We start from the raw sequence: 16918 nt of genomic DNA, 5'->3' as shown, positions 1-16918 counted from the left end.
ACTTCCAGTCCCTTGACTGGTCGACTCGGTCGAGACAAAATGATTGACAATTGAACACCGTCTCCACTTTTCCGACATTTAGCTCGACATGATCAGTCGACAGGGGTTGAGGGGGCCCCGTTCGGATGTGGTTCGAAGGAGGAATCGGATCAAGCAGATCTCCATCCGTTTTCAAAAGAGAAAGAGAGAGAGAGAGAGAGCGGAGGAGGGGGCAGAAAGCAATATGCCGAACGGGAAGCCTACTCTACAGTAATTTGTTTTTATGGCACCAACATCCTCTTTCATCTATTTGGCTGAGGTGATTTATAGGCTGTTACTATCCCAGTAGGAAGAATGCTGCCAAATTGGAAGAAGTTGGATCTACCTGCATCCGGTCAATGCGAACGGAGGGAGAAAGAAAAACAATGAACGACCTGAACGAATTAAATGAATGAATGAAGAAATGGGTCATACCTTATCCCAAGCTTGGTACAACTTTGGCCTGCAGTGGTCGAGTCGAGTCTTCATCGAAAGACGGAGAGCCGCGACACGGGGAAATACCGAGGGACTCTCCACCGGCCGATACTTTTTCTTTTTTTCTTACCGATCAGAGAGTGACTTGCGGCTGGAACGGAGGAGAGCTGTACGATAAAAGTACCGCGCAGAAGTAACCAAACCGAATGCACAGGGAAGTAAGAGGGGACGCAGAGGTAATCTATCTGCGAACCATGGCCACCGTAAACCATGGAGGATCACACTTTCCAATCAACCCGTTCAATTCAACTTGCAAGTTTCTTTTTAGCTCCTCCACTTCCGATGATCTCCAAATGATTTCCACCCATGGAGATCGCCTTGACTCTCGACAGTACTTAGTCCATACCCGGTTTCAACTTTCAAATCAAAAGGTCCCTCCCTCCGAAAAAGCATCAGTCCATCTTTTCTCGGGGCCTCCCCCTCTCCCCCTCCCCTCCTCTCTCTCTCTCTCCAATTGTTTGTTCAATCCTGTCCTGTTATTGGGCACAAGTGTAACCCACAGAAAGACTTTGTCCTACTCGCCCAGCCATGCCCAGTGCACGCCCAGTGCCCCGTCAACTCATCCACTCCAGCTCCAGCCTCCATCCTTCCTTTTCCCCATATGGACAGGGGCGAACCCGCCTTGTCGGAACGAGCGATCCGGTACAGTGGAAATGTTACGCAACTTACGCCGCATACGCAGCGGGCGGGTCATTAACCAGCCCGTAATTTCGCCCTTCCCGGCTGAGGGGACCACTTAGAAATCTGGGATGCAACTGGCTGTGTGTGGCGAAGGCGAGTACGAAGTAAATAAATATAGATAGTTTTAAATAGCAGGACTATGAGGAACACGGGATGCGATGCGGCCAGTAGCACTTCACCAAATTCATTGTGGAATGGAGCATAATTTACGGCTCAACTTTCGTTCGGGCGTTGAATTCAGTTCGGCTGGCGTTTAGTTCCTCGAGTCTCCCCATCCTCGCTTACTAGTGCTTTCTGCCCAGCGCTTACCCTCCCCATTCAACCGTCAACTATCCAGATAGTCTCTTGGTTGCCGATCTTGTGTCCCAGCTCTCAACGTCGTTAGTTGCTTTTATACTTTTGGTTTCGGAAGCTGCTCATAATGGCTCGTCTTTAGCCAGACTTTTCCCATCAGGCACGCCACACTGCTTGCTCGGATGACAGCCTCATTTCTCAAATTCCGAAAAAGCCACCCAAAGCTCAAAGCTCTACGGAGTAGTAAACGTACTGTGATATATCCGACTGCCGGGGGTCTTGTGATGCGTCCCAGATCCGCCCCAGTGCTCAGCTGCCGTCGACGCTTTGACGACCCCGATAGTAAAGAGGCATGCTCTTGGAGGAGATCCGCTTGGAGACAGTTTCAGGCCGCCATGCTTTTGCCTCGGACGGCGAGTGACCAGTGCCCCGTCTCAACTCCACAGACCGGGATATGATGGTACAGTGTAGTGTTATGCTCCTCGCACACACAGAGCCAAACCCACATTACACCATACTCCAGTACGGAGTACTCCGTAGGCAAAAAGAGACATCCCGGATGGAGTCCCACCAAATACCGCCAAAAACCGGGTTGGTCTGTCATTGGTGGCATGAACCGGTAGGCAGGATTATTGACGATCAGGCCATCACTTGACGGATATCATGTCGATAGTGGGTGCGGAGTAGCTCCTACTAGACTACTGACACTGGTAGACAGCACCATAACAGTGACTCGGTACCAGCATCCGCAACTATCCTGTATGGGCTCATGTGATCGGGCAATTTGCTCCGTAGATGGAGACAACAATGACTCCATTATGCGCCCTGGTCACCGCACCAATGCGTACGTGTTGACCACATAACATAGGGAATAATATCTCATCGAGGACATATATCTGATAAGCAAGCATAGAGTACTCCGTTCACAGTAGTGTCTTGTCTACCAACCGGCGAAGTGGTAGACGATCTCACCTGCTGTGTTGCAAGGTTAGCCTCAAATGTGCTAAAGTAATGTGGTAGCTTAGCGCTATACTTGGGGGTAATATTGCTGCATGCTGTCGCTAATTTGGCAGGAGCTCCGGATCAAGAGTGAATCATGACATGCTTTTCAGTTTCTGACCCAAAAACTGGGCGCCTTCCTTTTGTAGCCTCGTACTCTGTACTACCTTGCCCACTTAAACCCCCTCAGCCGTTCAGCTAGCCTTTCTTTCGGTCAAGCGCCTGTCGCTGCCTTATGTATGCCTTATCTAGGCCTGAGGCACAAATTTATCAGACTGCTTACTAATATGGCCACTCAGGGGCAATTACCGAAGAGGACTAGTGGCTTCCGTGGATTTCCGTTGTATCCCCGACGGCCTGAGAAAGCGCCTCTTCTATGATGAGCCATACGGTCGCTCTTTGTATAGACAAGAGAAGGATTTATTGCTTCTGTGTTCACAAAGTCTTCACATACTCGACCGTTTTGTATTGCAGCAGTGCTTGCTAGACTTTCGCAATTCTCGTGCTCTGTTGTTTCAGTGCTTCAGCGAAATTTTCCTTCGGAGCCTCGGACCCGTGATCCTTGCTCGATATTTTGAAGCTCACGCCACTCCTCCCTCAGCCATTTATAGCGGTTTGCACCACAACTAATCGCCAACCGTCCAACTACAACTCTCGCATTACACCCCTTACCTTCAGGCCTTCGTCTCTTCCCTCCGTCGTCGACCTTGCAACACGGTACTAGCTCTTTAGGCTTTTGCCTTGCGACAATCATGCCTGGCAGAACCCTTCCAACTTTTACCCCGGCTGAGGTCGAGTCTCACAACGATGCCAACTCGTGCTATGTGACCCTGGGATCAAAGGTCTATGACGTTACGGACTTCGTCGCCGGTCATCCCGGTGGTGAAGAGCTGGTACTCGAATATGCTGGTAAAGACGTGACGGAGATACTGCGCGATCCGGCATCCCACGCCCATTCAGATTCGGCATACGAAATTCTGGATGAATGTCTTGTCGGTTTTGTCTCTTCGGAACCCAACGGGAAGGCAGCAAATGGGGGCGTCACTCAACCAAAAGAACAGGCGGTGTTTGCAACTACTGGCTTGTCTTGCGAAGAGGACCTGTCGGTAGAGACCGACTATACCAAGGATTATCAGACACACAAGTTTTTGGATCTCAACAAGCCCCTCCTTGTCCAGCTTTGGAACAGCGGCTTCACCAAGGAGTTCTATCTGGATCAGATCCACCGCCCGCGTCATTACAGAGGTGGAGAGTCCGCGCCGCTCTTTGGAAACTTCCTTGAACCTTTCAGCAAGACAGCTTGGTATGTGGTTCCTATCATGTGGCTTCCTCCGATCACATATGGGACTATCGTTGGTTTCTCTGGACTGGCGAATGTGCCGGCTGCCGCTGCTTATTGGGTCGGTGGTCTCTTCCTGTGGACCTTGATAGAGTATATCATGCATAGGTTCTTGTTCCACATTGATAAGTATGACGCTGCGCCCCATTCATCTTCATAATCGTTGGTGCTAATGCTTCGTAGGTGGCTTCCTGATAACCGCGTCGGCCTTACCCTTCACTTCCTGCTACATGGAATCCATCATTACCTACCTATGGACAAGTATCGGTTGGTCATGCCACCGGCTCTATTTATCGTCTTGGCCACCCCATTCTATAAATTAGCGCACACGGTGTTCTTCTACAACTGGTATGCCGCTGTGACAGTCTTCTGTGGAGGTGTTTTCGGCTATGTCTGTTATGACATGACCCACTACTTCCTCCACCACCGCAAGTGAGTAAACCAGGTCCCCGAGCACTTCGTTTAATATCTGCTAATCGCTGATGCCCGATAAAAGCCTCCCTTCCTATTACAAGGCGCTCAAGAAATACCACCTTCAGCATCATTTCGCAGATTTCGACAATGGCTTCGGCGTCACTAGTCGCTTTTGGGACCGCGTCTTCGGCACTGAGCTCGAGATGCCGTCTCCCAAGAACGTGAAGACCCAGTGAACATACGTGACATCCTGATGCTTTATACTCTGGTTTCTCAGTGTCTCCCATTAATCGCTCTCTATCCATACCTTTAATGTACGAAGTAATGTCGTCGCCGACGCGTGTCTATTCTTACTCACGCTGACATTCCGGAGTTGGGCCTGTGAATTTTTTCATTTACATTGATTGTCATGGCCGGTGGAAGAAAGACATGTTTTATTCTTCCGTGATATGTGACCATGACTCTCGTTGCTTTTGTGAAAACTTTTTCTACCATTGTACAAACTATATAGCCGCTTATAATATGATATTCCTCCCACCTACACTATATCAAGCCGGGGTACGGTTGAAGTTTAGATGAGCCGTGGTTCATAGCCCTGTTGGTAGGCGAAAAAAAAAAACCGAAAGGATAAAAAGATAAGGAGGCAAAGACGCCAAGACCACGTGACGTGTCGGCATCCCACGCCATCAGAACATTGAGGTGGACAGTATCTTCACATCTTCACCTCACTCCTCAGCTACAACACAGTTCTTGTAGGGAATCTGCTCATTCCGACTTCTATTTATACGACACCGAAACGTTCTATATTACAGAGTTAGAAACAACTTGGGGGTTTCCGGATTTGAAACAGAAGGGTTCGCTCAAGTCAAGCTTGATACGCCGGCACTCTCTAACCAAGCCAAAAGTGACCTCAATCCTATCCGCGCAATCTTCGTTGCATTTGTTTTCTGTTCAGTTTAGTCCAGGAAAAAGACAAATTGCAGCTATACCAAAATGTCAGGTCTCGATGTTGAGGCTCTCCTTGAGTCCACAGCTGCTCCGCCATCTCAAGACCCTCCCCGTTCCCAGGACCGCGATGACCGCTCCTCCAAAACTGACAGTAACGAACGCCGGGACCGTGATCGGTCACGAGAGAAGGACCGCAAGCGCAGGGACCGCAGCCGTGATCGACGTCGCTCGCGAGATATCGATGGAGATGAAGACATGAAGAGCCCGAGAAGCGAACATGGCAGTGCTAACGGAAGCCATAGAAGCAGAAAGAGGAGCAGGAGTCGTGATAGCGAACGCCGTCGGTCTCGTCGTGACCGTTACGGTGACGAATACCGTTCTGGTGGCGACTTCTACCGCGGTGGTGGACGGGCTCGCACTCGCTCTCGGTCGCCTTACGATGATCGCTATTACCGCCCCTCGGGCCGCTCCCGTCGCGATGAGCGAGATGAAGATAGACGCACTCGCCGTGACCGCAAACGAAGCCCGAGCCCGAGAAGCCGCGAGAGGACCCCGGAGCCTACTGAGGATGAGCGTGACAGGCGTACCATTTTCGTTCAGCAGCTTGCTGCGCGGTTGAGAACTAAGGAGCTGATTGCGTTCTTTGAGAAAGTCGGACCTGTCAAGGAAGCCCAGATCGTTAAGGACCGTGTCAGTGGACGGTCTAAAGGGTGAGTTCCCTGCGTTTCCATATGACAGGAGAGCTGTGTACTAACTTTCACTAGTGTCGGTTATGTCGAGTTCAAAAGCGAAGACTCCGTTGCGCCCGCTATCCAGCTTACCGGACAGAAACTTCTAGGAATTCCCATAATCGCCCAACTGACTGAAGCGGAAAAGAACCGCCAGGCCCGCAATCCCGAGGCCAGCAGCGGCAACAATCACGCTGCTCCATTTCACAGGTTGTACGTGGGTAACATTCATTTCAGCATCACTGAAAGTGACCTTCAGAACGTCTTTGAGCCTTTTGGCGAACTCGAATTTGTCCAGCTGCAGAAGGATGAGACTGGTCGTAGCAGGGGTTATGGATTCGTGCAGTGAGTGTTACCCCTATACATTTTCCCTTCATGATTAGTAACTGTTGCTAATACCGTGTATAGGTTCCGTGATCCAAACCAGGCTCGTGAGGCTTTGGAAAAGATGAATGGATTTGACCTTGCTGGTCGAGCAATCCGCGTTGGCCTTGGCAACGATAAGTTCACTCCTGACTCGAACGCACAACGCATGCAGAGCCAAGGTGCAAACCAACATAACTTCCAGGGCTCTCTCTTCTCGGGTCACGGAGGACGTGGTGTTCAAGCCGGCGGTACCAGCAACTTCGACCGCGCTGGTGGCCGTGACTCCGAAAAGGGGGCCGGCGCTAGTGCATTGGACGATACGGATGTTGCCGGCGTAAATTTCAACAACTACAGTAGGGATGCATTGATGCGCAAGCTTGCAAGAACAGATGAACCATCCGAGCCTGCTGCCGATGACCAGCAGAAGGTGCTCCGTCCCAAGACTGAGGCTAAGCCTCTGCCTGTTAACGTCAACATGGCAAGTCGGTGTGTCATGCTCCGCAACATGTTTGACCCCAACGAGTAAGTTGCTCAATCATAGCTATCTGTCTTCTCTATACAGAATCTAACAATATCGCAGGGAGGAGGGTGAAGCTTGGATTAAGGAGCTGGAGGATGACGTTCGCGCTGAGTGCGAAGACAAATATGGCCATGTTGTTCACATTGCACTAGATCCCAACTCGCAAGGCGATATTTACCTGAAGTTCGACCGCGTCCAGGGTGGCGAGAACGCCATCAAGGGCCTGAACGGGCGTTTCTTTGGTGGTCGACAGATCACCGCCCAGCCCGTCGTCGACGCTGTCTACAGCAGTCTGTTCTCCCGAACCAAAGCGATCTAAAGTATATGACATCGGCCCGCGCCTACCATGACCACATATGGGTAGGTATTTCATCTAATTTATCTCTCTTACCAGGTGCAATCTGTGACGGCCGGACCACACTTTGGCCTTTGAACTGTTGAGCGGTTGCTTCGGCATGGTGCTTGGCTTGGATGACACTGCCCCTGGTAGGTGCCAGTCTTCTCGACATCTCACCCTTTATGGTTGTCTATCAGGCCGAGAGCCTCGTGGAATGATCTTGTCTATAGGGATTTGTACATTGCGTTAGCGCCAAATAGTCCATTTTTCGTAACCTTGTTAATTGACAATTTGCCAGTCATGGAAGGTTTTCTATAATTTCTCATTAAGCCCAGTAACCACATCATCTCAGTGTCTATACCTGAGGAGTGCTGCCAGCGTCTAAGCTATGCTACGATAAACGCGATTAGATTCGATGCCACCAAGGATTCCCCATTCATTATTTTCTCGATCATGAATGTATAACATCACCTTGGAGACATTACCAACGCAACATCCATCATAAGGGGCAATAGTAAGTATATTCCTACTTACAGCCAGTCCAGACTGTATGCCCTCCACGTGGACAGAAACAAAGCACACACGAACTACAGCCGGAGCAGAACAAGCAGCTCTTTAAGTTGTTCTAGCCTGTTAATCCGGCTCCTAGTGACATCAGCGACACCGCAGCATTTGAGTTGTGAGTACAATTATCCCCATGGGAATCAAGACCGGCATATAAGAGTGCGACTCTGATATCATCACCAGATATTGATAGCCTAGTTTGGGCTCCCATGCCTGTCATCAATCTGGCCAGAGTCTTGCTACCTCGTATCCCACAACATCAACAAAACCTGCCCCTGAGGATGTTGTTCCGTGCATTCTGATGTGGACTCTCACCGATCTGTAGAGAAATTTGGCTAGGTGACAATCTAGAGATTCAACAACAAGATTGAATCAAAGGCGAAGGATGTTTATTCGGGTCATGCAGGGTGGCATTGGGAACCATCCCAACCACTTCGCTTACTCAGTTGATGCAACAGAATTACTATCTTGGTGTCTCACCGTCAGCTCACATCAACTATTATTCCGTCTTCGCCTTTAAGCCAACGCAGACCAGGCCCGCATAACATTTCCGAACATTTGTCATCTACCTGCTTACGTGTGGCGTCAATTACAGCATTGACGTTGTCCAAGATTGATCGAGAGCTCATATAGTGAATATCCTTATCCTATTCCAGGGTTCTGTTCATTTGAGAGGGAGTCAAACGTGATGAGACAGGCTAAATTACCACGAAAAAGAAGTTCATCGCTTGCTTTCAAGTGTTTTTGCTCCTTCAATATAGTAGTAGTCGCATAGACGTAGACTCGGAGTAGATTACTAGGTGAGGAAAGGGGGGGGGAAACATTGGAGAAGTTCACAATTTCCATCTATTAGCAACAGACAAGCCTGTACAAGTTTGTTGCCTAAAGCATAACCCACAGCATGCAGCGAACATTGCAGTGGTATTTCTGCGAGGGAGGGAGAGACAAAAACAAGAGAAGTGGAAGCAAAAGAAGAAGTACTAAGAACGAAGTGCCGTTGTGTTTCTCCGCCGCGCTGATTGCTCGGCCCGCAAAATCAGCAGCCCCCGCGGATTCCCGATAAAAGGCAAAGAAACCTTCTTCCTGCTTCGTGTCCGGCACCTCCCTTTGTGCTCGTGTTCTTCTACTTGCTCTCCCAGACTTTCCATAGACACTATCCTACCAATGCTTCGGCCTTCATGATTGGGTCTCCCGCCAAGCGAGTCTCCGTCCAGGTCCGGACCCTGGCCGACAGTTATCGTCAGTTCGCCTCCTCCCCAAGATTCTCTTATCTCCGGGCCTTTCGCGCCCAGCCAGATCGGCCTGGAGTTGCATGGTCGTCCTGCATTCGCGTCTCACCATCCCCCCCTTGGCTAACCTCCTCCCGTCTCCTTCTCTAGTCTATATTATCTGGTCTCGGCCTCGTCGTTACTCGACTAAGTACATCGTTCCTGACGATATCCGCCCCACCAAGCGTCGCGAGTTCCACGACTATTTCGTCACTCATCTACCCTCGTCCTCGCTACACCCGGATCCCCGGGGTCCATTGGCCCCTTTCCATAAANTACCTCGTTCAGCTTCGGTCCCCCATACTGGCGAGATCTCCCATTCTCCTGCCGCATTCCAGCCCCTTGTCGACCGGGACACCACTGTTGTTCGCATCCCACTGCGGAGCGCCAAACACCACTTCGGTGCACACAGCTCCCGAGGCACACGGCCCTACAATGAAGATGCCTACCAGGCTGGCGTCATCGATATACCCGCCTTTGCGAAGCGTCCACCGGCTTCTTTGACGATCAAGAAGACTGGCACTATCCCTGTTCCCAGAGAGAGCCGTGGGGCTGACAGCGCGAGCGGGGATCCGCAGGTCTTCTATTTCGGCGTCTTTGACGGTCATGGCGGAACGGAGTGCAGTACTTTCCTGAAGGACTGGCTTCATGAGTATATTCAAGATACCGCGGCCGCGTTTGAACTGCAATCGAGTCTCCAACAAGGCTCAAGAGGCCAGTTCCCGCGGGGCGCGGAACCCTCATCCGGAGCGCTGCCCATAGTACAGGGCGGTAACTCTAAACGTATCGGAGAATTAGAACGGATCTTAGTGCAGAACTGGAAGACTTTGGTTGGCGGCTATTTCAAGAGATTTGTTCCGCCTCACTTTACACATGCCGGAAAGCAGAACTCGACGACCGATGTGGATTCTGGCATGGGAGTCACCATTGAGGAGATCTTGGAGTATGCCTTTCTCCGGACCGATTTGGAGTTTGTCTCGGCGCAAGCGGCCAAGAGAGACGATGAGTTTACAAAGGTCGGCCAGCCAATGCATCAAGATGATATCTTGTATGGCCCAGGCCGCTCCCGATCGTTGAATATTGGCGGGGTCAATCGCTTCAAGGGGGGCAGCACGGCCAGTGTTGCGCTCATCTCAACTCCGACGCCCGCTCCGTTTTGGCACCCCAATGCTCCATCTAGCCTGCTTATCTCGCATGTTGGGGATACTCGGATCCTCTTATGTTCCACTTTGACAGGCCAAGCCATCCCGGTCACGTCCAACCATCACCCCTCGTCGCCTATTGAAGCTTCCCGATTACGACGGTATGCTACCACGTTTGTGACAGACTCGTTCGGAGAAGAGCGGATGAGCGGACTTGCCAACACTCGATCTTTTGGGGACGTCCAGTCCAAGCGCATCGGTGTCTCGGCAGAGCCAGAGATCCGTCGCATTGAGATGGGGCCAGCCGAGTACTCGTTCTTGGTGCTCATGTCGGACGGAATCAGCGGCACGCTCCTAGACCAAGAGGTTGTCGACATCGTCAAGGAAGCGAAGACCCCTGATCAGGGTGCTTCCGATGTGGTCAAATTTGCGACTGAGGTGACTCGTGAAGGAGACAATGCCACCTGCCTGGTAGTCCGATTGGGCGGGTGGGAGCGGCGACTGGAGGGAGGACTGGGCAGCTTGGGGACGAAAGAGTCTCGAGAGTGGCGTCGGCAAGAAGCGACAGATCCGCGCAGGTCACGGAGATGATAATGAAGATATCTAAACTTTTGATAGAGAATATGCCTGTTTGTATATAGCTTAATTTCTTCTGCTGCTGCTCGTTTGGTTCGTCCTGCTTGAGAGAGCTTTGCATAGTTTACGTCTGTACATACGCAGTCCTTGACAACTAATTTCTTTTGTTTTTCTCCGACACGCTACTATTTCTGGATGGGTTAAAGTAAAGAACTAGATAGTCGGAGGTCGAATTTGCATCGATGCATGGAAAGGGTAGATCAGGGTCCACGGGCACTCTTGGTCGGGCCCGGCCCGGAAAAGAATGCAAGGCTGGCCGCAAACAGAGGAACAAACAGCTTTTCCTGATCGGCCGGCTCCCTGGACCTTTCTCAACATCACTTGGCTTCTATTATAACTTGTTGTCACGCATCGACTCTTCTCAGCTTGGCTGTCTTGACCAGTGCAATCGCACCACTCCCCGGATTGCAGCGGATGGATTAAGGTGACCGCATCGTGAGTGGCTCCTTCTTATCACCCCCCAACCTTATCGCCAAACCTCACACATGGCCATTTTCCTCTCCTGACCAACTTCGACAGACTGCCTTACCACGCGCTGTTAAGATAGTTACGACGTTGTTTGCGTTTCTTCTTTGTACAGTGACATTAATCTCTGTTACCCACTCAGATCCTGTGGTCTTTGGCTTCTGGCACAGGCGCGTCGCAATAAGCAGAAGGTACGTGTTCCACAAAGCTTTCAGGAGAATCTCCGGCTCCGTCATCTTCTCTCACCCCATCTGAACCTGCCTTGACCTCGTGGTCCGATTTTAGTGAGACCTTGTGGGACGTGCTAACGTTATTGCATTCATCTCTCTAGCCTTCTTGCCCGACTGAGTTTTGCTGCTCCGATTGACTCGAAGCTTGCTTCGGACACGGTCCACTCGCCGTCCCTCGTGGAACCCCTCGGATAGAGCTTCTCCTTCTTCCGTCAACTCCCCGTCGCCCAGGTGTTTTCTCCTCCGAAACGTGCTACAAACTAGCTCTACTTCTGTTCCAACTTTCATATTATTTTCGCCACGATGGGCCCCCGAACTAGATCACAGAAAGCCGCCGCTGAGCTGGAGGCAACCGATCCATCGCCCGCCGTTAACGGGACCTTGCAGGATTCGCCAAAGAACAGTGCATCAGTTACTGCTGATGGGGATGTGGAGGAAAATGTTTTCCTTTTCGCTCCGAACTTGATCGGTAAGGGCCCAGCGACACTATTGCAGTCTGACAACGCCTAACTTTGGACGGGACTAGGATACGCGCGTGTTGTGTTGACGATGGCCTCGCTCTACTATATGCCCCTCCACCCACGGACGTGCTCCCTCCTTTACAGCGTGTCGTGTCTGTTGGATGCCCTGGATGGATATGCGGCGCGGTATTATAACCAGTCTACCACATTTGGCGCGGTGCTGGACATGGTGACAGATCGATGCACGACCGCGTGTCTGCTCGTCTTCCTGAGCTCCGCCTGGCCACGGTGGGCCATCATCTTCCAGAGCTTGATCGCTTTGGACATGGCCAGTCACTACATGCACATGTACGCGACTCTTAGCATGGGAGGTTCCAGCCAGAGCCACAAGAAGGTGGAGGCTAGTCGCAGCTGGATCTTGTACCAGTATTACCACAGCAGGGTTCGTTATTCCTTTGCATCAATCTTCGGTCAACATGCTGACATGCGCCACAGACGGTTCTGTTCATCTGCTGCGCGCTGAATGAGCTGTTTTTCATTGGACTGTACCTGCTCTCTTTCTCTTCCCCCACTCTGTCTCCTTCCCTCCTGCAGCCTGTGAGCACCGCCAGCCCCTGGAGTGCTGGGGCCCTGGAGATGGCGCGTGCGAACAAGATCGACAGCTTCTGGCCCTGGGTGATTACTGGCATTTCGGCTCCTGTCATGGCTCTGAAGCAGTTCATCAACGTTGTGCAGCTGGTCAAGGCGAGCAAGTGGCTGGTGGAGGGCGACATTGCTAGCCGCAAGGCCATGCGCAATGGCAAGAAGAACTAAGCCATGCTGTGACTGTTCATGGCTGAAGCTGGCTTGATCTAGCTACCAGTCAATTCAATAATGCCCGTTGGGCTACGTTTCCGGGTTCCGGAGGAGTGATGTTATGTTCCCCGACCGGGTCAGGTATTTTTTCTGCATGGTTCTGGTGCTTTGATTGTTTTTGGACAGTCAAGAGTGATCCAGGAGATTCCCCATAATTTCCATTATCCCATGTTCCTTTTCTTCCTTCTGTTTCTTTTCTCTGGCTCGAGGATATCGGTCATGTCTTAGTATATGTGATGGGCGGGACTGGGGCATATAAGGCTGGGTGTACAGACGTCTCAGGGCAAAATGGGACGATATTCGAGGCGTGCTTTGTGTGAATTTTTACTTGCATGGCTTCTGTCTTTGTTTCAATGCTTTTTCATGTGATTAAATTGGCGCCGCCATCGTCGATAGCATTTTTAATCGGGACTACTAGAGTGGACACTTGGTGTGAAGTGAGTCAAGGTTAATAATAGTTAGATAACTAATAGCTGTAACTCCGGTGGTAAGCGTGGGTAAAAGTACACACGCCGCGCTAAACTGGAGGTGGAATAGGGCCGGCAGTGGCTCCGGTGTCGGCGCGGGGAGGCTCGCCAACTGCCCCGCCAGTCCGTATAAGTTGTAGTTTATACCTCGCTCTCCTCCGCTCAATCGTCCACCTTCTCCGTGCCAAACTATCTTCCCTGCTTGTCCTCATCATGCCCGCCTACAACATTGTCGTTTTCGCCGGTGACCACTGCGGTCCCGAGGTGAGTCCGCGCTGAGCCTATACCCATGTACAGCTCCGGACAATCGACTGACCCATTGCCAATGTCCATATAGGTTACCGCCGAGGCCATCAAGGTTAGCAAACCACGCCCAGCTACGAATTGAGCTCCGAAAGTTCCCCAAATACTAATTCTGCTCCGCTATAGGTCCTCCGCGTCATCGAGAAGAGCCGCGATGACATCACCCTCAACCTCCAGGACCACCTGCTGGGCGGTGTACGTCCCATCCAAATCCCATCTATAGAAGACCATAAACCGCTGATACAGCTACATAGGCCTCCATTGACGCCACAGGCAACCCTCTGACTGACGAGGCCCTGGCCGCGGCCAAGAATGCCGATGCCGTTCTCCTTGGTGCCATCGGTGGACCGGTACACTCCCCCGATCTATCCTCCACCCCCATCCTCATCACCACCAACAACAACTAACCCAACCAACAGAAATGGGGCACCGGCGCCGTCCGCCCGGAGCAGGGTCTCCTCAAGCTTCGCAAAGAGATGGGCACATTCGGCAACCTGCGTCCCTGCAACTTCGCGGCCCCCTCCTTGGTCGAACACTCCCCCCTGAAAGCCTCCGTCTGCGAGGGCGTCGACTTCAACATCATCCGCGAACTGACGGGCGGAATCTACTTCGGTGACCGCAAGGAAGATGACGGCAGCGGCTACGCCATGGACACGGAGCCGTACTCGCGCGCCGAGATCGAGCGGATCACGCGCCTCGCGGCCCACCTTGCTCTGCAGCACAACCCCCCTCTCCCCGTGTGGAGTCTGGATAAGGCCAACGTGCTGGCTACGAGTCGGTTGTGGAGGAAGACCGTCACCGAGATCATGGCGAAGGAGTTCCCACAGTTGAAGATTGAGCACCAGCTTATTGATTCTGCGGCTATGATTATGGTTAAGAACCCCCGTCAGCTGAACGGCATTATTGTCACGAGTAACCTGTTCGGTGATATCATTAGTGATGAGGCTAGTGTTATTCCTGGTTCTCTGGGATTGTTGCCTAGTGCTAGTTTGAGTGGTATCCCTGATGGTAAGGGTAGGGTTAATGGTATTTATGAGCCTATTCATGGTATGTTGTTTCCCTCTTTCTCACTTTTTTTTGGGTCGTGGTGGAAGTGCGGTTTGCTAACTGGGTTCAGGCTCTGCCCCTGATATTGCTGGCAAGGGCATCGTCAACCCTGTCGCTGCTATCCTGTCCGTCGCTATGATGATGCAGTACTCTTTCGGTCGCTTCGATGAGGCCCGCGCTATTGAGGCTGCTGTCCGCAATGTCCTTGAGTCCGGTGTCCGTACCGGTGACATTGGCGGTAAGGCTACCACTAGCGAGGTTGGTGATGCCGTTGCGGCCGAGCTGGAGAAGTTGTTGAAGTAGATTAAACCGTGCAGTGTTTGCATGATTGAGTTTTCATGATGTGCGAAAAGTATTGATTGTTGGGCGGGTGACCCGCATGAGATATGACTGGATCTAAATGAATATAATAATTACATTACTACTACTCACTACTCTCGTGATCAACTAGGTGATGATGGGTGTGTATGACAGCTGCTAAGTGTATAACATTATTGATGTAAAAGGGGTATCTAAAACTCCGCGAAATGCTATCAATCGACTATGCCCACTTCGTGCGCGTCGCAGACAATGAATGAGTATTACCGAATGACAGGCTCGCCCATCCAATCCGGCTCCTCCAGACTCGTCACCACCTTGGAAACACCATCACGCTCCAAATCTTCCTGCGTACTAGCCCTCAACGACCGTCTAGCACTGTGTCTCCGGACACGACCATCCGCCGACGCAGACGGCGCATTACCCACCCTCTTTCTCTCATCATCTCTCGCAAACACCTGGAAGCCGCGCACATGCGTATCTTTGCCGTTTTGGTGATTCTCGATAATCCGCATCTGAATGACCATGGCTTTGAGCACATTGCCCGCATACGGATCATCCTCCTCGTCTTCATCGTCATCTTCATCCTCATCCTCATCCACATCAACATCAGGATCCTCAAATATAAACCCGCCCCTCCTCTTCCCCTTTCCCTTCCTCCTCCTTCCCGACTTCTTCTTCTTCCCTCCAGCTCCACCACCTTGCTTCTGCGCATCAGTAGTAACCCACCCTCCACTCCTCCCACCAACGCCCTCCAATTCCACATCAACCCATCCACACGGCCCCTCACCCTCCCAATTGGCAAACTCGACCAGATCATTCCCGCCCATGCCTGCCAGGAACGTCATCTTGGTGGGCGTATAACTCTCATCCATCTCGAAATCCAAATACACGCGGATGCGCACAATAGCCACCAACTTGAAGAAGTGTAAAGTGAGGGTATGCGGCTGCGGTCCGTCGGATTGCCAGTACTGCGTCGGCGAGGGGTGACGGAGGGCAGTCACGCCGCAGCCGGGTTTATGAGTCGAGACGGTCCAGCTAGCTAGGGAGGAGATTTCGCGGAGGTTAGCTGGGAGGGGAGTTGGGGATTTTTCTGCACATAGATCGAATGGTGAGTTTGTGTGTTAAACAGGTAGCTGTAGAGTGGGAAGTGTACATACCGCGTTCATGTAGCATCTCGGACTCGCTACCAGCTTCAGGCTCAATCTCCACACCCTCTTCATCCTCTTCGTCCACCTCGACCTGCTCATCATGTTCCACTTCTTCCTCGATGTCAGATGGACCTTCCACATCCACATCATGAGCGGGAAGCATACCGTCCTCTTCCGAAATAGAGCGCTGAAATTGACGCTGTCGGTGCCGGGTACGCTGATGGGCAATAGAACTGAGTGTTGTCTCATGGCTGAATCCTACACCGTCATATTCTTCCGGAATGGCGTCTTCATCGTCTTCTTCGTCCTCCTCATCAACCTCCTCATCGTCCATCATCTGGTCCGCTGGATGATTGGGCGGACGGCCATGCACACCGCGTCCGAAGAGGGAGAACAGGGCGGCGGTTGCGGCGGGGTGAGGAGCTGCATGCTGGCTGGGGTGGCTCTGGAGGGGATGATCGGGGTCAAAGGTTCCAGAGGAAGGGTAAAGCGTGGGGATCGAGAGGCCTTGGGAGGGAGGGGTCTGGAATTGCGCGTGGTGGCCGAGGCGCGAGCGACTGGCGCGTTGGGGCGCCGGGGGCGGTTGTTGCGGTGCGTGGTGGGGGGTGGTGTTGTCGGAGGGGGAGGAGGTGTCTGGCGCGGGATGTCGACGGAGGAGATGATGGTGACGCGGCATTTTGGATAAGGGGTTAGAAGCAATTTATTGTGAATTGGCCATGGTTCGTGAGAGATTGAAGGGTATGTTGATGCTGGATGGAGAATGGATGGAAAGCTTCATGGATGGACTGCCGTTATCAGTCACGTGTCTCTTATCGGGGTAGATGACCATTTACTATGGAGTATATGGGGTAGATGAGATGGGAACTGTTTAG

General features: G+C 51.8%; 6 protein-coding genes across 6 annotated transcripts; 5 read left to right on the top strand and 1 right to left on the bottom strand.

Annotated features, from left to right (window-relative positions):
• Positions 1–3239: 3239 nt before the first annotated feature.
• On the top strand, positions 3240–4476 carry An01g14200 (uncharacterized protein; the record flags this gene model as incomplete). Its single annotated transcript, XM_001389780.3, has 3 exons — positions 3240–3955; positions 4010–4258; positions 4323–4476. 3 exons carry the CDS (start codon positions 3240–3242, stop codon positions 4474–4476), a joined length of 1119 nt encoding a protein of 372 aa, XP_001389817.1.
• Positions 4477–5233: 757 nt separating this feature from the next.
• An01g14180 (uncharacterized protein) lies at positions 5234–7121 on the top strand (the record flags this gene model as incomplete). Its single annotated transcript, XM_001389779.3, has 4 exons — positions 5234–5898; positions 5953–6261; positions 6325–6804; positions 6863–7121. The coding sequence occupies 4 exons, from the start codon at positions 5234–5236 to the stop codon at positions 7119–7121; spliced, it is 1713 nt and encodes a 570-aa protein (XP_001389816.1).
• A 1894-nt stretch (positions 7122–9015) lies between these two features.
• An01g14160 (uncharacterized protein) lies at positions 9016–10704 on the top strand (the record flags this gene model as incomplete). The annotated part of the gene is made up of 3 exons (XM_059745676.1): positions 9016–9457; positions 9512–9595; positions 9722–10704. 3 exons carry the CDS (start codon positions 9016–9018, stop codon positions 10702–10704), a joined length of 1509 nt encoding a protein of 502 aa, XP_059599857.1.
• A 1043-nt stretch (positions 10705–11747) lies between these two features.
• Positions 11748–12718, top strand: An01g14140 (uncharacterized protein; the record flags this gene model as incomplete). The annotated part of the gene is made up of 3 exons (XM_001389777.3): positions 11748–11913; positions 11971–12347; positions 12401–12718. 3 exons carry the CDS (start codon positions 11748–11750, stop codon positions 12716–12718), a joined length of 861 nt encoding a protein of 286 aa, XP_001389814.1.
• Positions 12719–13440: 722 nt separating this feature from the next.
• On the top strand, positions 13441–14880 carry leu2A (beta-isopropylmalate dehydrogenase A leu2A-Aspergillus niger; the record flags this gene model as incomplete). The annotated part of the gene is made up of 6 exons (XM_001389776.3): positions 13441–13491; positions 13565–13585; positions 13657–13725; positions 13785–13880; positions 13950–14577; positions 14648–14880. The coding sequence occupies 6 exons, from the start codon at positions 13441–13443 to the stop codon at positions 14878–14880; spliced, it is 1098 nt and encodes a 365-aa protein (XP_001389813.1).
• Positions 14881–15158: 278 nt separating this feature from the next.
• Positions 15159–16722, bottom strand: An01g14120 (uncharacterized protein; the record flags this gene model as incomplete). The annotated part of the gene is made up of 2 exons (XM_001389775.1): positions 15159–15988; positions 16056–16722. 2 exons carry the CDS (start codon positions 16720–16722, stop codon positions 15159–15161), a joined length of 1497 nt encoding a protein of 498 aa, XP_001389812.1.
• Between the last annotated feature and the right edge of the window lie 196 nt (positions 16723–16918).

This window comes from Aspergillus niger (genome assembly GCF_000002855.4).
Source record: "Aspergillus niger supercontig An01".
Classification (NCBI taxonomy): Eukaryota; Fungi; Ascomycota; class Eurotiomycetes; order Eurotiales; family Aspergillaceae; genus Aspergillus; species Aspergillus niger.
Note: the sequence above shows the minus strand (reverse complement) of the source record. Positions and strands in the feature narration are given on the sequence as shown.